This window comes from Cydia amplana, chromosome 4 (genome assembly GCF_948474715.1).
Source record: "Cydia amplana chromosome 4, ilCydAmpl1.1, whole genome shotgun sequence".
In the NCBI taxonomy this organism is placed as follows: Eukaryota; Metazoa; Arthropoda; class Insecta; order Lepidoptera; family Tortricidae; genus Cydia; species Cydia amplana.
This window is the reverse complement of record NC_086072.1, coordinates 5,651,348-5,674,939: the sequence shown is the minus strand read 5'-3', so window position 1 is coordinate 5,674,939 and position 23,592 is coordinate 5,651,348. Positions and strand designations below refer to the sequence as shown.

The 23,592-nt window shown below is 37.3% G+C and overlaps 1 protein-coding gene, 1 long non-coding RNA gene and 1 pseudogene across 2 annotated transcripts; 1 reads left to right on the top strand and 2 right to left on the bottom strand.

Annotated features, from left to right (window-relative positions):
* The first annotated feature begins 130 nt into the window (after window positions 1-130).
* On the top strand, window positions 131-4,296 carry LOC134647497 (uncharacterized). The gene is made up of 6 exons (XM_063501848.1): window positions 131-258; window positions 778-923; window positions 1,406-1,576; window positions 1,932-2,060; window positions 2,442-2,580; window positions 4,050-4,296. Exons 1-6 carry the CDS (start codon window positions 131-133, stop codon window positions 4,099-4,101), a joined length of 765 nt encoding a protein of 254 aa, XP_063357918.1. The 3' UTR covers window positions 4,102-4,296.
* A 1,552-nt stretch (window positions 4,297-5,848) lies between these two features.
* On the bottom strand, window positions 5,849-9,175 carry LOC134647580 (uncharacterized). Its single transcript, XR_010096835.1, has 2 exons — window positions 8,900-9,175; window positions 5,849-6,113 (listed from the first exon to the last, which is right to left on the bottom strand). It is a non-coding gene; the product is annotated as an uncharacterized LOC134647580 (long non-coding RNA).
* Window positions 9,176-10,012: 837 nt separating this feature from the next.
* On the bottom strand, window positions 10,013-20,720 carry LOC134663103 (integrator complex subunit 8-like; annotated as a pseudogene).
* Window positions 20,721-23,592: the final 2,872 nt, after the last annotated feature.

The window sequence follows — 23,592 nt, the reverse complement described above, 5'->3', positions numbered from 1 at the left end:
TTGGACACTTCCCGCCGGGCAGCGGCGGCGGCGAACACACCACATTAGTCATGGCGGGCACGGGTTGTGCTTTGCTCACCGCGCTGTTGTTGCGGCTGTACTGGCGTGGAGGCGAAGGTAATCGTAGCGTATGCCAGTACTTGGACACTTCCCGCCGGGCAGCGGCGGCGGCGAACACACCACATTAGTCATGGCTGGCACGGGTTGTGCTTTGCTCACCGCGCTGTTGTTGCTGACTGTACTGGCGTGGAGGCGAAGGTAATCGTAGCGTATGCCAGTACTTGGACACTTCCCGCCGGGCAGCGACGGTGGCGAACACACATTAGTTAGCCGGCCAGCCGGCCTAGCCAAAGTGACAATCGCTATCGCTTCGACAACGAAACGCTTTGTGTCTCTCTATCACTCTTCCATATTAGTGCGACAGTGCCAGTTGCGTGTTGATCGCTACGGAGCGTAAGCGTTTGGCATGTTGGCTACGCGGCCTGGGCTGTACTTTGCTCACCGCGCTGTTGTTCTACTCGTAGCGTGGACAAGAAGAGGCATAAATAATTGCACTAAATTTCAAGAAAATGTGGCACCAGCCGTATTCTGCCTTGCGAAGCCTAATTAGGTGTGTTAGTTTAGGTACAACAGGGTGGGGTAGTAGTGAAGAACCAGGTAGGAGGTAGTCAGTTGTTTTGAGATGGGTTACCTCATCAAAATCGAACATGCCAATAACTGGACAGAAGCCTCACTTGGTACGTCGGCGTGCAATTTAAATATTATATTTGGTTTCAGCGAACCTGCGTCCTGTTTACGTAAAGGCTACGAACCAGGTGAAGCGGAGGACAAAGCTATAGAACCTCGAGACAACCGCCGGAACTGCCAGCAGGTTTATACCTCGTCGCCCGGCAAGCAGCCGCCACCATCGAAAGAACAGCAAGGTACCACTCGATCGACATTTCAACTAATAAAAATAAGCCACAAAATAATACACTGGAGCGTCTGGAACATAGCGATAATCGTCTTAACTTTAAACAATATCATTAAAATGCCAGATAAAAATTAGTTCAGTTTGAACATGAGCTCCGACTGTCTGAAGAAAATCAATGAAATAATCATTACATTTCCATGCGAAAACACGACGATATGAACACGCTCTACGCAAACGACGGTTAAAACCCGATTATTTATTTTGGAATCATCAAGTAGGTAAGTCAATAGAATCAAATCATTTTATAATCAAATCAAATCAATTTCAAAGCCTTAAGATCCGGTATAAACCATTTACTTACATGTTTGTAGAGGCCCCAGAAAATATATCTGCAACTTTCCTCTAATATCCGTGTACCTATGTGTTGATAAGTATGTACCTCTACCTACGTCCGGATTTCAAAATTGACAAACAACGCTTGCACGGTTACAGAAATGTACGAGATCAGCCCATACGCAACGTTCAGCATGTCCGGAGGCGCGACGACGGCGGCGCGCGGCGGCGCGGCGACGGGCGCGACGCTGCGCACGTTCGGCCGCGCCGAGCCCGCGCCGCTCGCCGCCGCGCCGCCGCCGACCAAACAGCGCTCGCTCACTAACGCAGGTGGGTAAACAACTATTCGAATCCCATTTATTGACAACAGAAATATACCGATTACCGTAGGCTCAAAGGGCGTAAGGGACAAAATGGCGAAAATGAGTTATGAACGCAGTTACAAAGTGTAACTGCGTTCATAATTCATTTTCGCCATTTTGTCCCTTACGCCCTTTGAGCCTACGACGGTTTTCTCTAGATATCTCACTCCAAAAAAATAACCAAACCTCTCTGCATTTTAATAACCATTTAGAGGTTGTGTACTAATACGTTCACGTCCAGATATACTATGTCTATAACTTTACTAAGGTAACATACCTACCTACCTTATTCAGTATATTTTTAAGATTTATTTTTGTTTTAGACGAGTACACATTATCGCGAGCCATGACGCTGCTGGTGCGGCGGTCAGAGTCGGACTCCGATTCTAGCGGTTCGCCCTGCGCCGAGTGCACATCTGGCTCGTACCGCATACCACAAACTACGCCAAAAGGTACGTTGATTTTATTAGCTACCAGGAATGCATACCTACAATCTACATTTATTTTCAAAATGTAATTGGGTAGATGGGCAAATGCTATTAGCAATATTTGAGTTTCAAGTAGAGTAGTAAAACTGATCACTTTAACTACTTTAAGAGGCACATCATAACATGCCATATATTGTAACATGCGAGTGCTGAATTTTCGTATAATGATCTTTCATTGTGCCTGGTCAAAATGTATTAGAAGACACTACACCACTGTTATACAGATAGTCAATAAAGAACATAATAAGACATGATTTATTTATTTATTTTGAATGTTCCTTAACCCTCGCTTTTAAAACCAAATTATGTATACGTTCTCAAAACAGTAGAACGTCTATATTCCAGTAGCGGAGGAGGTGTTCCGCGCCGTGACGGACTCGTCGGCGGAGTCGGCGTCGACGGGCGACGCGCGCTCGCTGTCGGCGCGGGCGCACGACAAGGCGCGCCGGCGCCCGCGCCGACACCACGCGCCGCAAGCTACCAGGTGTGTAAGGGCCCGTTCACACTATTACTAAACCGCCAACTTATTTAGTTTTATAACAGGCTACATGACTAATTTTCATTTATGGTATCAATCGATCGGGTTTGTTTTTAGGATCAAATGTCTATATGGGACCCATTGCATTAAAGTAACACAAAAGTCAGAAATTGTAGTCAAAGGCCGACAGTCGCACTTCACTCGCGAAACGCCCTATACAAAACGGCAAGGAAACGTGACGTCAAGGTCTCTGGGAGCCCATCTTGTAGTATGGACAAAACAAGAAAATTGCGTTTTTGTCGGTGAAATATTGCGTTTATGTATATACATAGTTGCTATACAGTATTTTTTTGGATGAAATGTAAGGAATCGAATGGTACCCTTACTTTTATCGTTTTTGGAAGTTAAAAAATAAATAAAAATTAGAAACTTTCAGGTCTTGTATTTTTGTAATTTTTCAATATTTTATTTTAATATCCACATTATTGTGATAAATTGCTCGTTTGCTATCTATTTTACTAGATTTTGTTATAAAATTCAACATGTGTCATCATCCCTATTGCGGCATGCAAGTGCATGTGCTCGGACAGTAGGTATTGATAGTATACACTCGATTATTCAATTGATATTGGCGCTCTACCTCCTCCGCTATTATTAAGTTAACGATTATTAATTAAATGTATACCATTAAATATGTACCTATAAATATATCACCTACCTAATAAGCTACAAATTATAATCAAATTATGGGTGTGTAAGTGTAAGGCCCTTAGTCAAATCACTGCAGCTACGACATCTAGCGCCTATTCCTGACACAGAGCACACCGAGATATTGTGAGTCTTGTGAGAGAAAACTCACCCAGTCCTATATCCTTCTAGTCTTGCCGCAACCTTCGCAGTTCCTACCATAAACGCGAGATGGCGTAGAAATTAAAAACAAATTGTGTGAGATTTTATAACAAACTTCCAAACCATATTACTGAATTATCTATTAATAAATTTAAGAATTATGTAAAGCGTAAACTTATTTCTAAAGCGTATTATACCACACAAGACTACATGAATGATTTAACAACTTGGGATTAATTGTTATTCGAAATGATTTTTTTTTTTAGGTATGATTGATTAATGATGAGGAAATTGATATTCCGATGGACATACTTCTTTTGTGTTTTTTATTTATTTATTTGACATTTAGATTTTATTCTAGAAACATTCTAGACTAGTGTTTTTTATACAGTTTTTTTTCATGTTTGACGATCCTTTTGTGAAATTCTTAATTTAATTTAATTTGTGTTTAATTTGATTTGTATAATAATCCAATATTCTTATGGAATAATAACATCAATAAATTGCTCTGATAATTAGCTTAAGATAATTTATAAGTATGTTACGATTCATAAGTGCTTGTTGCTAGGCCTACATGAATAAAGTATATTTTGACTATTGACTATTGACAAATTATTTGTTTTCAGGTATCAACAACGCCAAGAGCAAGAAAGGAGAGATTTTACGATACACGTTTAACATAAATGACAATAAAGACTGCTGTAAGCGAAAATAATCAGAATTATAGAATGTTACCTAGATAGATATAAAGATAAGTCTTAATAAGGACTGTAAATATTTCTATGAGTTTTGTAAATTTTATTACAAAAATCAAGGCCTATTTGGAATTAAAAATTAAGTCGGGACTCAAACTATCATCGATAGAATGGAAATAACAACAAAATTGTTCGAAAATTGTTTTGTTACGTAGTTGTTAAGTACCTATTTAATACCATAAGAAAGATTTTTGGATAAAAGTTACTTACTATTAAAATCAAATTCGAATACAGTGTAATTATAAAAGGAACCGCCCTTGGAGGATACAACTAAACGGAGTAGCCATTAACAGGCTTTCCCCTCTGTCGAAAATAGGCGGCCAACGGTCATACACAATGTATGGACTGACGTTTATCTGACATGGCTATTTTTACGTTACGCATACATTTGACGTTCCCCTCCCCCGCAAAAATCGGCAGACTGTTTTGTACAGAAAATTACAGACATGGCGTCTCCGTTTGATTATATCCTCCAAGGAACCGCCGCAATAAGGCGCCGAGTAAAGTCATATAAGTACCTATAATAGTTAGAGTCCATCTAAGTTAAATCTGCAGTGGGGTACTGTGACAACCTGTTCTTTTTGAGTTGTTGGAATTTTGATTTTATTTCAATTAATCAAATTTCAAATTTAATTGACGTGGGTAATCGGGCGTCGTGGGCGGCTGACGGCCTACCACTTGAAGGGAACATCTAACGTTTTAAGAATATAATGACGTTAATACTGGTTATAATGTTTCAAAGCAGGCATAACTTTTAGACTGACTCTGACGATGAATATATTTATTTCGTGATTTAATGTATCTTTTATATGAATACTTATTAGGTACATCCGTTTTTAATGATGAAAAAGATTTAAATTAAAATGGAATACAATTAATTAGGAACTGTGTGAATTTCTAAAGATGGCAATGGATGTAACTAGGTCACTAAATTAAAAGGACAATATCTCTTTGGTAAGTAATATAAATATTTTTTCAGGCATTGTAAGTTTTATGAAACACATCCGACCACCAATTTTGTAGTGTACCTACTTATACCAACTTACAAAAATACATATCGTAACCATATTACAAAAATCTGTCATTTGCAAATTGTAACATTTTAATAATATACTCGAATATATAAAGTGATCCACAGTTGCCATAGTTATCTCAATTTAAAAAACTCTTCTTACTGCCATAGATACTTTAATATTTTTAATTTTATGATGCCAAATTCGTAGCATATAAACCATATCTCAGACTGCCAAAATACTACAATTAAATCTTAATTATTATTTTATAAGTATTATTTGACTGACATCATTAGTTAGGAGTTAAACGAGATCTTGTATCTGGGCGTTTTTTTTTTAAAGTTGTCCCCTACACTTTTTTTTCAAAAATGGGATTTTTAGGGTTCCGTAGCCAAATGGCAAAAAACGGAACCCTTATAGATTCGTCATGTCTGTCTGTCTGTCTGTCTGTCTGTCTGTCTGTCTGTCTGTCCGTCTGTCTGTCCGTCCGTATGTCACAGCCACTTTTCTCCGAAACTATAAGAACTATACTGTTGAAACTTGGTAAGTAGATGTATTCTGTAAATCGCATTAAGATTTTCACACAAAAATAGAAAAAAAAATTTTTTTGGGGTTCCCCATACTTCGAACTGAAACTCAAAAATTTTTTTTTCATCAAACCCATACGTGTGGGGTATCTATGGATAGGTCTTCAAAAATGATATTGAGGTTTCTAATATCATTTTTATCTAAACTGAATAGTTTGCGCGAGAGACACTTCCAAAGTGGTAAAATGTGTGTCCCCCCCCCCCCCCGTAACTTCTAAAATAACAAAATGATAAAACTAAAAAAAATATATGATGTACATTACCATGTAAACTTCCACCGAAAATTGGTTTGAACGAGATCTAGTAAGTAGTTTTTTTTATACGTCATAAATTGCCTAAATACGGAACCCTTCATGGGCGAGTCCGACTCGCACTTGGCCGCTTTTTTATGTTATTTCTACTCAGAATCAAGAGCTCTTTCTATCCTAATAGGAGAAAAAAGTGTCCTAAGGTTTTCATTTCCATTCCGTCACCATTTTACATAGTCTTTGTATGGCGGTCGCGGAATAGAAAGATCGAAAAATGTATGGAAATTTTGGGACACTTTTTTTCTCCTATTAGGATAGAAAGAGCTCGTGATTCTGAGTAGAAATAACATTAAAAAAATCCCAAATTTGAAAAAAAGTGTAGGGGACAACTTAAAAAAAAACGCCCATCTTTCAACAGTCACTGCCTAGAGGTTAGTTATACAAATGTAAATATAGATTGTAAGGGAGAAGAGATGAAAAGGCAATCAATAAAAATTGAAATTGATTATACTAGTTGTTTCATTAATCATTAGCCACCTTATGAGACCCAGATTTTGAAACCCGGCAAACCAGAGTGAAATATAACATAGTCTATGGTAATAATAACAGTATAATACTGTGCAAAAAAATTGTAAAACTTATTCGATTCAAAAATGTATTGAAAATGTTAGTCCACTTGCCTTAATTCCAATAGTAGGTAGACTGAGGCAGTCGCGCCGCCCTTCTTCGCTACACCAGCCGGGCTAGCACATGATTGGCGCGACAGTATCTCGCGGCGAGATAGACTACCCGTCCCTCTTTCATTAACATAGAAAAAGACAGGTAGTCTATCTCGCCGCGAGATATTGTCGCGCCAATCATGTGCTAGCCCGGCTGGTGTAGCGAAGAAGGGCGGCGCGACTGCCTCAGTCTACCTACTATTGGAATTAAGGCAAGTGGACTAACATTTTCAATACATTTTTGAATCGAATAAGTTTTACAATTTTTTTGCACAGTATTATACTGTTATTATTACCATAGACTATGTTATATTTCACTCTGGTTTGCCGGGTTTCAAAATCTGGGTCTCATAAGGTGGCTAATGATTAATGAAACAACTAGTATAATCAATTTCAATTTTTATTGATTGCCTTTTCATCTCTTCTCCCTTACAATCTATATTTACATTTGTATAACTAACCTCTAGGCAGTGACTGTTGAAAGATGGGCGTTTTTTTTTAAGTTGTCCCCTACACTTTTTTTCAAATTTGGGATTTTTTTAATGTTATTTCTACTCAGAATCACGAGCTCTTTCTATCCTAATAGGAGAAAAAAGTCCAACTATCATCGATAGAATGGAAATAACAACAAAATTGTTCGAAAATTGTTTTGTTACGTAGTTGTTAAGTACCTATTTAATACCATAAGAAAGATTTTTGGATAAAAGTTACTTACTATTAAAATCAAATTCGAATACAGTGTAATTATAAAAGGAACCGCCCTTGGAGGATACAACTAAACGGAGTAGCCATTAACAGGCTTTCCCCTCTGTCGAAAATAGGCGGCCAACGGTCATACACAATGTATGGACTGACGTTTATCTGACATGGCTATTTTTACGTTACGCATACATTTGACGTTCCCCTCCCCCGCAAAAATCGGCAGACTGTTTTGTACAGAAAATTACAGACATGGCGTCTCCGTTTGATTATATCCTCCAAGGAACCGCCGCAATAAGGCGCCGAGTAAAGTCATATAAGTACCTATAATAGTTAGAGTCCATCTAAGTTAAATCTGCAGTGGGGTACTGTGACAACCTGTTCTTTTTGAGTTGTTGGAATTTTGATTTTATTTCAATTAATCAAATTTCAAATTTAATTGACGTGGGTAATCGGGCGTCGTGGGCGGCTGACGGCCTACCACTTGAAGGGAACATCTAACGTTTTAAGAATATAATGACGTTAATACTGGTTATAATGTTTCAAAGCAGGCATAACTTTTAGACTGACTCTGACGATGAATATATTTATTTCGTGATTTAATGTATCTTTTATATGAATACTTATTAGGTACATCCGTTTTTAATGATGAAAAAGATTTAAATTAAAATGGAATACAATTAATTAGGAACTGTGTGAATTTCTAAAGATGGCAATGGATGTAACTAGGTCACTAAATTAAAAGGACAATATCTCTTTGGTAAGTAATATAAATATTTTTTCAGGCATTGTAAGTTTTATGAAACACATCCGACCACCAATTTTGTAGTGTACCTACTTATACCAACTTACAAAAATACATATCGTAACCATATTACAAAAATCTGTCATTTGCAAATTGTAACATTTTAATAATATACTCGAATATATAAAGTGATCCACAGTTGCCATAGTTATCTCAATTTAAAAAACTCTTCTTACTGCCATAGATACTTTAATATTTTTAATTTTATGATGCCAAATTCGTAGCATATAAACCATATCTCAGACTGCCAAAATACTACAATTAAATCTTAATTATTATTTTATAAGTATTATTTGACTGACATCATTAGTTAGGAGTTAAACGAGATCTTGTATCTGGGCGTTTTTTTTTTAAAGTTGTCCCCTACACTTTTTTTTCAAAAATGGGATTTTTAGGGTTCCGTAGCCAAATGGCAAAAAACGGAACCCTTATAGATTCGTCATGTCTGTCTGTCTGTCTGTCTGTCTGTCTGTCTGTCTGTCTGTCCGTCTGTCTGTCCGTCCGTATGTCACAGCCACTTTTCTCCGAAACTATAAGAACTATACTGTTGAAACTTGGTAAGTAGATGTATTCTGTAAATCGCATTAAGATTTTCACACAAAAATAGAAAAAAAAATTTTTTTGGGGTTCCCCATACTTCGAACTGAAACTCAAAAATTTTTTTTTCATCAAACCCATACGTGTGGGGTATCTATGGATAGGTCTTCAAAAATGATATTGAGGTTTCTAATATCATTTTTATCTAAACTGAATAGTTTGCGCGAGAGACACTTCCAAAGTGGTAAAATGTGTGTCCCCCCCCCCCCCGTAACTTCTAAAATAACAAAATGATAAAACTAAAAAAAATATATGATGTACATTACCATGTAAACTTCCACCGAAAATTGGTTTGAACGAGATCTAGTAAGTAGTTTTTTTTATACGTCATAAATTGCCTAAATACGGAACCCTTCATGGGCGAGTCCGACTCGCACTTGGCCGCTTTTTTATGTTATTTCTACTCAGAATCAAGAGCTCTTTCTATCCTAATAGGAGAAAAAAGTGTCCTAAGGTTTTCATTTCCATTCCGTCACCATTTTACATAGTCTTTGTATGGCGGTCGCGGAATAGAAAGATCGAAAAATGTATGGAAATTTTGGGACACTTTTTTTCTCCTATTAGGATAGAAAGAGCTCGTGATTCTGAGTAGAAATAACATTAAAAAAATCCCAAATTTGAAAAAAAGTGTAGGGGACAACTTAAAAAAAAACGCCCATCTTTCAACAGTCACTGCCTAGAGGTTAGTTATACAAATGTAAATATAGATTGTAAGGGAGAAGAGATGAAAAGGCAATCAATAAAAATTGAAATTGATTATACTAGTTGTTTCATTAATCATTAGCCACCTTATGAGACCCAGATTTTGAAACCCGGCAAACCAGAGTGAAATATAACATAGTCTATGGTAATAATAACAGTATAATACTGTGCAAAAAAATTGTAAAACTTATTCGATTCAAAAATGTATTGAAAATGTTAGTCCACTTGCCTTAATTCCAATAGTAGGTAGACTGAGGCAGTCGCGCCGCCCTTCTTCGCTACACCAGCCGGGCTAGCACATGATTGGCGCGACAGTATCTCGCGGCGAGATAGACTACCCGTCCCTCTTTCATTAACATAGAAAAAGACAGGTAGTCTATCTCGCCGCGAGATATTGTCGCGCCAAACATGTGCTAGGCCTACATAACAGGCATATATTGATGTAATATCTAATTGGCACGTGCCGAAAACTAGGAGACATACTGTTCAGTAAGAGCGCGAAGTAGCCTCGCTCGTCGAACCGCAGCAGCCTCGTGCTGTATCTCATCGCTGTTGACGTTGAGCTCGAGCGCGCCGATGGCGGTGACGGCGCGCGCCCGCCGCCCCGCCTCGCCGCGCCGCGCGTGCGTTGCTATAGCGACTTCGAGTAGCGTGCTGTCCCATAGGCAGCCGTAGTACGCGTCCGTCGAATCAGCCGCGTTGGCAATCTGCAATAGGGATGATGACACATGTTGAATTTTATAACAAAATCTAGTAAAATAGATAGCAAACGAGCAATTTATCACAATAATGTGGATATAAAAATAAAATATTGAAAAATTACAAACTTACAGGACCTGAAAGTTTCAAAATTTAAGTTTTTTTTAACTTCCAAAAACGATAAAAGTAAGGGTACCATTCGATTCCTTACACTTCATCCAAAAAAATATTGTATAGCAACTATATACATAAACGCAATATTTCACCGACAAAAACGCAATTTTCTTGTTTTGTCCATACCACAAGATGGGCGATGACGTCACGGCCTCTGGCCGTTTTGTATAGGGGGCATTTCACGTGAAGCGGACAGGGTAAAATGGTTGAGGTTTCCGATTTCGGTTATATTCGAGTATGTTACACATGTATGAGTTCTCGACACAACCACAAAATATTTTTACAATTGGAAGCCTATTTCATAAATTATGGGTCTTAGAAGATTTGACTTAAGGCGAGATTTACATTTCTTTAAATGCCACGACTCAGTTAGAGGAAGTATAGTGAACCAAACTAACTGCTACATTTAATTAACCCTTAAATTGCCTTTATTGCCTCATATTTCGATTTCGTTTAAAACTTTTTTTTTATGAAAAAAAAAGTGTAAAATATTTTTATTTGTACTTTTTTACAAAGTTCGCATTTTTTCAAAAAAATTTTTGCTTGTTATTTTATATTATGTTTATACTCTACGCAAAATTTCATAGTGGGCCGCAAAGTAGTTTAGGAGCTATACGAATAACAATACAAAAGTGCGGCGTCAGCCCCATAGTAGCATCACTCCGTCCATAGTTACGACGACACATTTTCGTTTCACATACATTTTAAATACTGTTATTAATGGTTGTGTCTGATTAATTCGGTGATTTACCACTAGTTACCACCAAATAGTCACCAGTGGTAACAACTGGGATTTTTTTCCCCACCTGTTCCCACTGGAAACAATTGAAAAAAAAAATCCTGTACTAAAATACTAGTGGCATTTTTTCTCAGGGGTCATTCATTAATAAAATTACGTCACACGTTTAGGGGGAGGGAGAGGTCAAGAAAATGTGACATGTTGTGACTTTGTGACGTCACTTCAACTTCACCTGTAACCGAACATTGTTTTTATTTTTGAGTATTTGCTGTATAGTTAGATAATATAGGTTTTTGCAATGAAACATAGTTTTTCTGCATTATATTTTTATTCCTAATCCGTTTCGTGTCATAAAATATCTAATACTAAAATAATAATACCTACATAATCGTAATAAAACTAATCCTGGCCTGGCAACAGCGCGCTGTCCGTCTCACTAAACCATCCTCGTCGGAAGCACGAGTAACGAGGTGTATAGGTACCATAAGCCGCAACTGTGCATGTCAACTTTATCAATGAATTCATTCATAATTTCTTCATGCAATATCGCAGCTCACTGTACCTTCTCGGTAAGACACTTGAACGCGCGCGTGTAGTCCGGCTGCCCGGGTAGCTGGCACAGCGCGGCGGCCTGGGTCGGCGCGGCCAGCGCCTGGCAACAGCGCGCTGGCCGCCTCACTACACCGTCTTCGTTGGGAGCACGAGTAACGAGGTGCAAGGAGTAGAGCTGTGTATACCTTCTCGGTGAGACACTTGAACGCGCGCGTGTAGTCCGGCTGCCCGGGTAGCTGGCACAGCGCGGCGGCCTGGGTCGGCGCGGCCAGCGCCTGGCAACAGCGCGCTGCCCGCCTCACTACACCGTCTTCGTTGGGAGCACGAGTAACGAGGTGCAAGGAGTAGAGCTGTGTATACCTTCTCGGTGAGACACTTGAACGCGCGCGTGTAGTCCGGCTGCCCGGGTAGCTGGCACAGCGCGGCGGCCTGGGTCGGCGCGGCCAGCGCCAGGCAACAGCGCGCTGCCCGTCTCACTAAACCGTCTTCGTTGGGAGCACGAGTTGCGAAGTGCTGTGAGCCAACGGTGAGCGCGCATAGGTAGTGACGGAGCGCGGCGGCGTGACGACCTGCTGCCATCTCCGCGTCGCCGTACAGTCGCAACCTGTTACCGTTAATAACTGTCACTGGATGTTGACTTTGATCATGTGATCGTGGTGATATAGTCACTTCTGCGGGGAAACGCAGCAAGCGTCCTGGGGACTATGCCCCAGGCAACTTTAGGTTATATTTTGTAATTTATCTTAATAAATATCCGAACATAATACGGTTTCTTTATTAAAACACGAAAAACACCACTTAGTAAATGAGAGCAACAAAAGACGTTGCAAGGCTGAATTAGGTTAAGTAGGTATACTAGTTACTCAATTTATTTTTCATTGAAATGTTGTAGGCAGCAAATCCACCTGTTAATTAGGTACCTTTAGTATAAAATTGCGAATGACAACCAACTTACCAAAAAATATTATAGGGGTAGAATTTCAAACTCCTCTCCAGCAGCTCAATCAGCAACTCCAAAACATCCTTAGGTTTATAACTATTAATATTTGCAATATTATTCGGCCAGAGGTCTGTATATTCCACAACAAGTTCCACGGAAGGGTCGTCGACCAGAACATTATATATTTTGGCGAGAAGCGATAGAACTACGCCGATTGCGAGCGGTTCTCTTAAACCCTGGACGACCAAGTGATAGGTGCTGAGATTTTGAACGTAGTGGTTCGAATAATTTGGAAAGTGGTGATGGCTTGTGTGCGTGAAACGCTTCTGTTGGCCGATTGAATTGTTGAATGTGTTCAGAACTGCAAAAGATGAAAATGTAGTTTATTATTGCAATATTGACAGATTTAAGTAACATTTTTTAAATGTAAATGTTGAAATATTTAGTGTTTAAATTTAAATATTTTTATATTTAAATAATTAAATATAATGATTACATTGTCACATCGTTGCATTGGAATCTACTTCAGTCGTGTGTACATCTAAGGGCCACCCCACATCTAGCGTCTTTCGAGCGTCGGCGTCTCGTCGGCGTCTACAACTCTATGGCCCTGCTCGACGCAACGTCGACGCGACGTCGACGCAACTGCGCAGCGACGTCATTTTCGATAGCGCTGACCGACGCCGACGCTCGAAAGACGCCAGATGTGGGGTGGCCCTAAGCCTCATTGGCATATGTCCAGGAGTAGTAGTAGAACACATAACATAGTGTAAGTTGTGTACCCTTAATTTAAAAAAATGTTATTTCATTAGCGAACGACTTTGTTAACAAAATAAACCGACCATGATCCCACAGCCGTCGCGGCAGTTTACGCATGCCCTTGCCGCGCTGCAGCTGAGCACACGCAGCGCACAGCGCGGCGGCCACACCGGCGGCGTTTCCGGCCGCGTCAGCACCCGCACCTTCGCCTACATTCGCACCCAGTTCCCATTCACACATATTCAAAAGACCCAGCCGCGCTGCTAGCACCACCTGTCATATAATACCAGTCTAAGAATCTTGTTCGCTTATAGTGCTAAATATTTTATAGGTAATTTTACCTACCTACGTCCAATAAGCGCGGCGTAGATTTAGGTAATTAGGAATAGCTAATGTACTAGGTCGTACAGTTCAATGACATACCATTCTTCAGTTGCAATACTCGTACTGTCATTAAATTGATAAACAAGACCAACTGCGGGTAAACTCACAAAGAAAATGTTGATAACTTAATGTTGTTGACTTTAGTTTAGTCAGCCTTTCTTTGGGGCCACGAGGGCAATGTCGGTCTCGAAATATAGGAGGCAATTTTCAAGTTATACCTACGCTGCCAAGTCGTCTGAAACATTGTAAATATTGAAATCAGTATAAATTGTTAAAAAGTTTGACGAACCTGTGAGCGTGGAGCGTCCTCATTGCTATCGGCAGCGGCGATAGCCGCCTTGCACTTGTTGGTCAGCACCGTGGCGTTAAGCCGATGGTGTGGCCATTCCGACAGCAGCAGGTTGACCTGCAGCAGCAGCATCTCCCACGCTAGCGCACGGCACAGCCCGAACAGGGCAGGATCATTGTCGTCCGCTAGTTGGTTACGCGCCTCGCTTTCCACTTCTGACAAGAGCGAGAGAGCAGAACGTGTGTCACCTGCTTCCAATCGCGCCCGCGCCGCTCCAGACATCACCGCGCAAAAATCCTGCAGGAATCCTCGCTGAAGTGCCTCTAGCGAAACTCCCAGGTTCCCAATTGGCTTACCATAGGGGTTATGCTTCCATAGCGGTAATAAGGGCGATATAGCCGCCAGTTTTACCAAGCAGATTCGCACGTCTTCAGTGCTGGATGCTTCCACGAGCCGCTTCCTCAGCCGCCCTATATCCAACTCAGGCGCATCGTATTCGAAATCGGTCGTGTCCCAACTGTTCGCGAGCAACTCGCAAGGTATGTTCATATTTTTGTCGTTGCTGTTGATCTGATCTATTATTATAGCTTTCAAATGCTCCTCGCAAATTAGCTTCGTTCGGATTTCCGAAGCACGATCGCCCACGTGCTTCTCTAAATACTCATTTATTTTATCTATCGGCAATCTACATTGAGACGAAATGGCTAAATGTAGAAAAAACGTCCTTAGCTTATTCCAGCCATCTTCTGATAAATTTGACACCAAAACCGGAGCCAATGCCCAAAAGAGTGTGTCGAAAAATTGTGCACCTATGGTGTTAAATTTATTTAGAAAATCTGGGTGAGTGGAAGGCAATCCACCTTCTAAAACATACCTAACTGCATTTAAAGCTGACACGCGGATCACCAAATCTTTGGGTACTGATATAGTGCTGGTTGAAGCAGCAGCTTGTATATCTAGCTCTACAACTTGTCTATGTATCACTGGTATTTCTCTAGATAAATTGTCTGCTTGCAAAATAGCAATTATGCCTTTGTAACTATTAGTTACTGATTCTTGTAGTCTTTGTAACAAAGACTTATTCTCATCCAACAAATCTTGACCCATATTGAGAGCTCTTATATATCCCAAAATGTCATCTTCAGACACACTTGCATAGTTCAATTTTCCCCATGGCACTTTATCATACTGCCCATGGCCATAACCCTTACTTTTCACTTCATATTCAAGCAGTTTCTGGTTTTTTCTGCATCCCAAAATATGTTTCATAGCTTTCTCATGTTGTCCATAGAAAAAGTAATTGTAACAGAGATCAAAATGAATTTGCATTAAAAGTTCATACTGGGTAACATAACTGCCGGCATCCCAATTATGTGCCATGTTATGCATATCTTCAGACAGTTGGGTAAAAGTGTCCATAACTGGGACTCTGATTTGTAATGGTTCATTTCTGTTTCCTTGAGAATCATAATATGCGATAACTTTCTCTAAATATTTTATGCTTTGAATGCAGTCATTTTCACTCATTCTCAAAATTTTCTTTATGTTTAAATTCATTTGGGGATATCCTTTTTCCAGTGGTATACTCGGGCTGAAAGATACAATATTATATTTTTAGAATTATTAAATGTAATCTTATTACAATACTATATATATTTATCAATATTATATTTCAACTTACAGGTGTGAAAATGGGAGCTCTGGAAACTTTTCTTTGAAGGCTGCTTTTGCTGGGTACCTTAAGATCCATCGATGATATAAAGTCAACGCAAACTGCATATGTGGCTTCTGTATCATATTCATAGAGATCTCCTAAAATAATTTACATATATGTATAATGACAATGTTTTGAAATAAAGGCGTTTTTGCAATCGTACATCACATAAAATCATACAAAAACAAATCTGCAATACTAACTATATATACACGTAGTCCAACTAAACTCAACATCTTTCAAAATAGTTTAGCACATTTATGAGTGATTTTTGACATTAGGAAAGTAGAATAATGTTTTGTTATAAAATAAAGAAATGTTATCACTACTTCCCATTAATACTTTTAGTGTGAATATACCTGAGGGGGAACAGAGAATGCACCATCAGCGGCCATAAAGACCAAATCCTGCAGTAGTCGCTGTTGTACATATAAAAGATGTTAGTTTAGTTTCAAAAGTATCTGAAAAATATAATGAATTATACAAAACGTGACATGACAAGTATAACACTGCACATTAAATTTATGATATGCAAAACATACCCAATTTTTTTCAATTAATTAAATTTAAACATGTCCAAAGAGCCAATAAGTTTTAAACATAACAAATTACTTGGTTATGTTTAAAGCTTATTGGCTTATTTTAATTATCAAGTACTAGCTTTAGCCCGCGACTTTGCCTGCATGGAATCATGATGATGATTGATATCAATAATCTGATGTCCTTCCCCCGCCCTCAAACTACCACTATATACTAAATTTCATCTGAATCGATTCAGCAGTTTAAGTGTGAAGAGGTAACAAACCGACAGAGTTACTTTCACATTAAATAATATTAAGTAGGGATAGTCAACAATACTAATGTAAGGTGTGGCGTCAATGATACAACTGTTGGTGTCTAAATACGAATATATTCTGTTAAACTAACGCGTACATGCTATTATATACTATCACTACGTACGTGTGTGGGTGAGGCATACTACACATACTACACCTCCCCCCTTGAAGAAAAAAAAAATGATTAAAATATAAAACTTAATCTTTTTTTTTTACGTAAGCATTGAATACATTGTAGTAAAGCAATGATTACAAAAAAAAGGATTGTACATGAAAACAATCAAAGCAGTAAGTAGATAAACTCAAATTTAAAAGAAAATTAGACACAGATGAAATTAATGTGCTTATTAAATCAAAACAATTTAACTTACAATCAAAACATACAATTGATAGCAAAATTATGGCATACAAAATTATAATATAAGCAAATATTTATGAATGCCTTAATGACGAATCGAACCACTTTATTTTAATTACCGTTATATAACTTACTCTATGAAATATACCTACTTAAATACACAAAAATAACTTCATTTACTTATTTATAAAATATATATTAAAATGAATGATAAACAAAATTTATTTAAAAAAAACTACTATATATATGTTAACTCTAATAAAATTGAAAACACACAAAAAAAAAAAGATAAACACTTAAAAACTACACTAGACATATTTATTGAACTAAATTCAAAAAATTACAAGAACTATTTCCAAATTTGGTAGTGTATTCGTCAATACAATTCGTTTCTTCGTCCTTTTAAGTCTTACTTAGTTACAAACATAGGTTTGTTACTCGTCATTGGTACCTTATAATATCATTTCAAATTTTTTATTGTACATTATCAGTTCCTTGCAAGTTATTTTATTATGACGTCATTCATTTAAATATATTTTCTTTGTTTTATTTTATTTTATTTATTTATTTATAGTGCCATCTTTTATGCTTCACTGAAATCAAAGATCAAGGGTACGCAACGCTTTTACATACGTGGTCGGCCGACCTTACTATAATTATTTATTTATTTGCTCAGGATACAAGGATATTTATTTTTAAGCGCGCACACATACTATTTATTTATTCATACAGGCAGTTCTTTTAACACACCCATACATAATATCATTCCGTGTGTCCAAGGAGTCTCCACGATTGATACTCGACCGAATCATGGTCAGACCTCCAAGGATTCCGTGCCTGCCTTGTATCCTGGCGTACCCTTGCTAACCTAATCGCTCAAGGCCGCCTCTCGGGCCACCGAAGATGCGATAGGTACATAATTATTTATTTTTCAATGACTTTCTTTCATTTCCCACTCAAAATAAACCATCACTCAAAATGCAACCACATAATAACTCAAACACCATGAAAACTTTAACATATAAGAATTTCAGCAACTCTTAGTTGATCAGGCTAATCGTTCTTTGAAAAACTTACGTGTTTAAGTTTTCCCATACATCAATATTTTATCACTTTTCCAATAACATACAAATTCCATTTTACTAATAATACAATCGACAACCATGCTAACCATTATTTCACATTCCTTACCTTTCTTAAACTTACCACAAACATTCATTTACTAACATTTATACGAAACTTGCCCTCTTTAAAAACCAACGTTAAATCTTTTCTTAAACAAGCCCATACCTACAATACCACAGATCTTCTTTGCAATACCACTATTTACTTTTTCTACTCCAGCACTTAAATGTGTCAATTAAATGACTGACAGTGATATCTAAAGCAATGTCATTTGAATGCTTTGTCTATAGGCTCATAAGATGACTGCTAGCAGTCATCTTATGAGTATAATACAACTGCTTTATTTTTTTTAAAGATACAAGTTCCGATCATCTTGATTGAAAGAGGTATGTTTTCATTTACAATAATATCTCTTTTTTTTTTTAAATAATAACTAAATTTTTTTTAAATAATAACTTTTTTTTTAATAATAACTCTTTTTTTTTTTTTTTTTTTTTTTGCTGCAGCTGTCATAGAAAAAGTAATGTATGCAACAGCTCATAATTGGTTCTTAAAATTCTCGGGTCTTTTTTTACAAAACTCGACTACGTCTCGTTTTGTAACTTCGACCCTTGAATTTTAAGAACCCTTATTATATCACTGTTGCATAAACTACTATTAAAAGTCATAATATCCATAATTATAATACTTGGTCATTATTTTCTTTGTTAAATATGTCAGATCCGTGAATTAAAAAAAAAGTCTTGTCCGATACAATTGTAACTCGCTATCATAAAAAAAAAACACAATTCGAATTCTAATTAAAAATAAAGTACTTATGGTTAAAAGTCGGTACTGACATACTTTTATATTTTAAGATCTGAGATTTGAAATATTTTAATTATTACTTACTACTTATTCTTTCAATTTAATATCATTATAACATTACAATAATGTTTAAGTAATCTAAATCAGTGCACGAACTATGAAATTAGAGATGAAATAACAGACGCCGCATACCGATCCCTTTAAGGAGTGCACGCGCCGCCGTTATGTTATGTGCCATATTTGTAAGTTATAAGGAATAAAAGCATGTCATTTTACTAAGTATAAGATATATGAAATATAATAAAACGAAACTATCACATGTATGTATTACTATGTATTTTAGACCACCCATATATTATGGTTTTGTCATCAAGCGGCATAGTTATACTTACTAAAATAGGATTTTATTCAATAGTCACATTAAAAAACTAACATACGGACCTTTAATATAAAGTCCAACAAAAACGTTAAAATGTAGGTATCTAAGTATTATTAAAAAAAATTGAACTATGGAGCTAACATAAAAAATAAACAATTTAAATAATTAAATGTCCCTTTTTGCACGGCACAGCACTAAACTACACTTATCACTTTATCGTTTTTCCACACACCAACCTACTCTTTCCTTGTAGTCCCTGGACCTCCAGACGCCACACTCGACCAAGGACACCAACAACTCCCTGCTGCAAACCATCATTACTAGCTTTGCCCCCGTCAGCATTTTACTTTTTATTGGAGTCTTTCTGTTGAAGTATCAAAACTGTCCACTTTTACCGTTTTTATGATACTAATCCGCAATAAAGTCATCCACCAATGTTTTACAACAACCTTCCGCGTGTAGAGTTCGTTTTAAATAATATGTATCTAGTCCTGGCAATTACTGTCCAATTATGCACGATTTTAATATATTCACTTATCCCATTTTCACTTTGCTCATTTTTAATCACAAATGTCCAACACAATTTTGTTTAACATAGTCCTTCAGCTTAAAAATTTGATTTTTCTCCACGTCCTTGACTGGCAAGAGCAGCGCGCTGCCAGTGCAGCACGAGGCCGCACTGGCAGGATCGCCATGTAAGGTGTGGCGTCAATGATACAACTGTTGGTGTCTAAATACGAATATATTCTGTTAAACTAACGCGTACATGCTATTATATACTACCACTACGTACGTGTGTGGGTGAGGCATACTACACATACTACACTAATTAGAACCAGATTGCAGTGTTTTTTGTTATATATTTTTCATTGAAATGATGAAAAATTACACATTGTATTTTATTAAATTTCTTACCATTTAGCTTACCATGTAACTTACCTAAATTCCAATTGAGGGAGGATGCAACTTTGAGAGCAAGTATTTTAAGGGCAAGCTGCTTTCTTGTGATATTAGGTCGACAAGAGCTATGCAAAGATTGCAAAGGTGACATGGACACATGCTCACAAGTGGCTGGACCGTCCCGAATGTCATTGCTTACGTCCACTGACAGGAATTCCACTATCAAGTCAGTAGCAGAGGGCTCTGAAAATTACTAGTATGATTTAAATCTGAAAACCTACCTACTCATAATCAAACCAAAGCGACACATTAAAAAGGCATGAGAATGAAGTTCCCGTCAAGTACTTACCTGGGTTAGGGTATCGTAGATGCTCTTTTAAAAGTTTTTGGTCTAACAAAAACTCGAAAAATTGTATCTTGTCTTGTGAAATGGGCATAGAACCCGGCCGTAATAAATCCACAACCATGTTGACAGATTACATAAACTTCAGTTACCAGTGTGCTTTATTTATAATTATTATATTTCTTTTTATTATAAAATGTAATAATACCTACAAAATAATAAACAAAGCCGAGCCGACAAGACAATCATAAATTAATCGACAAAAGACGATGCTATGCCGCGCCGAACAAATGCCGAGTTGCCGACTGCCGACAAGTGACAACAAACAAGCCGGCCGACTGTCAGTGTCATCTGCGTGCTGTCAGCATCTATAGCTGTCAGTGTCACTGACATGACAAAATCTGTTCAGAAACTAGTTACGAAAAAATCTTTGGAAAAAATCAAGAATCTTGTAAATAAAAATTTGACATGATCACAAAAGCCTCTACAAACCTTTCAGTAATTGTAAAAGACGGGACAAGTTTTAGCACTATCTGATCGAATTGATTATTTAATGCCGTAACAACACATTACCGCACCGTTCTAGGTCACGATCCGCCGCACCCATAAGTGAGAGCGAGAAAGAAATATCTGTTTCTCGCTCTCACTTATGGGTGCGGTGCGGTAGTATGTAACGACTTTTAATTGTGTGGTAAGTATATGGACGCAAAAATGAATTGGCTTAACAATCCCACTTGATTCGAATGTATGACTGTGATCAACAAATCAGAGGGCCTACGGGCCTACCAAAGAATATATACTAGGTAATATAATCACATAAATATATTTATTCGAGCGACAGAGACAGACAAATAAATTTTGATTTTGGTTTTTCGCAGCTAGGGCCAAAGTGAGGAGGCGTGGATGAAAATATGCCAATTTTCGACGCCAGTTTGCCCGTTGGGAGCATTGTTTTAATTTGCTTAAATATAATAAATCAAAACCTTGTGAGCTTGGCCGGTGAATTTTAGAAAAAGGCGACGAATTTAAAGAATTAATTTTCTGCAAAAAACATGGTTGTCTGTAAAGTCGGTTTACGAACGATAATTTTGCGTGATAACGTCATAAGAAAACGTGGCCGTAACGTTACCATGGAGATATATCCACAACGTTACCATGGAGATCCGTCCACGACGTGACACTTTTTCGTGCATGCTACCAATGTTCATCGATTTATAAGATGTTATTTGCCTGTATTATCTATCTAATACCAGTAATACCTTTAACCCTTATCTTGGCATTGTAACACCCGTGATAACTGGAACTTAAAAAAAATCTAGCAGGTTCACTTTATTACCTAACAAAATAATTCTACCATAAATATGTTGGGCTACCCTCATTTATTATAGAAAAAAATAATGGAGACAAGTGTCATTGTAAATTAATTAGTATAGTCCGTCAACCAAATCTTGTCAGTAGCAATGTAAAGCAAACTAAAGTAGGGCAACACTCAAAGAGCAGTATTGCGCTAAGAATAGCAGCAATGTACATCGAACCAAAAGATTTTTTTTTCCGCTGAGCGCGCCCTGCGTACGTTAATTCAAATTGTCACTCGCGGTTTATTGAAAAAATTTGAAACATGGACGGACAATTTAAAAGCGATGTTAAAACAATGTTAATCAAAATGATGAACAAATTTGAAGATATCAAAAACAACTGCCTATCGTAGTGCTTATATTCTCTTTGTTCCCTATCTATGTCTTCTATGTTTACTAAAATAAAATCATATCAAAATGCAGATAATTAGATAGTGCATATATTTGTTATTTACAATATAATATGCCACTTGTTAATGTAAATTAGTGTACTCTTCTGGATGAATATGACATACCTGTGTAATTTTTTTGATTGGTATATATTGTACAATAGGATTACATATTAAAAATAAAACAACTGATATTTGGGTGTTTATTTAATTTAAAGGTAAATAAGATAAGGGTCACTTTAGCTTACACTATAATTCAGGTCATTAATTGAAAAAATATAATGAAGTTACCAATGTTACCGGGTCACTTCAACCAAGCATAATACTCTGTAGTATTATTGCATCTTTGTAAATAGTTACAACTGATTGCTGAAAATATTAGACATGTGGGCCTATGGACGGTTTCCAGGACACAATTTATGGTCTTGTTGGATAGATTTAGGCATACGTTTTAATTTTATTTATGCCTTTTAACCCTAAAACAAAAAAACTGAACATAATCTTAAAAGTTCGAAAGAGTTATTCCAGTATGTACTTGTCATAACCTCAATTTTTAGTAATGTTTACCGTCAACGAGCATGATTGTACATTGTAGGCCCCTTAGCTTTGCTTATTCTTATTTAATGTATTGGTATTTAATGGTGACAGCAGAAATATCTCTTGAAACAGAAACGATTCAGAATGAAAACCAAATGAAAACAAATAAGGTGACGGCTGTCGTTCACGATCCACATTCCACAGATAAAACACAGATGACACGCATTTTGGAATTATTCGAACACAGTGTTGCTAACCCGCGATTTTTCAAATTTGCCGCCTTTTACTACTGACAAGATTTGGTTGACGGACTTTAATAATCAACATGGCGCCGCAGAAACAACAAATATCGTTTAGTACTGGAAGTTTTGCACTTATTTCTTAGATTAAAACAAAACAAACAAAACAAACAATAATTTATATTAATATGTATTTTCACATAATCTACATTTTGACGCAACAACTATCTGCATAGTGCATAAATATTTCCGTTGCGGTCGCATTTTAAAACATTTAATACACAGAATCTTTACATGAAACTGTTATGTATTATATTTGATACATTGCCAAGAACTCAGAAATGTACATGTCAAAAGGATTGTATTACATTTAATACATTGTCAAGTTGTCGTCAAAATAGGTTTAACACTGATTTAAACTTTCATGATTATTACATATTATTAAATTGTACAAAGGGACTTAATCGCATATATAAGTTTTAAGATTTACCTCCGACGTTTCGAGGGCGGCGTTGTCCCCGTGGTC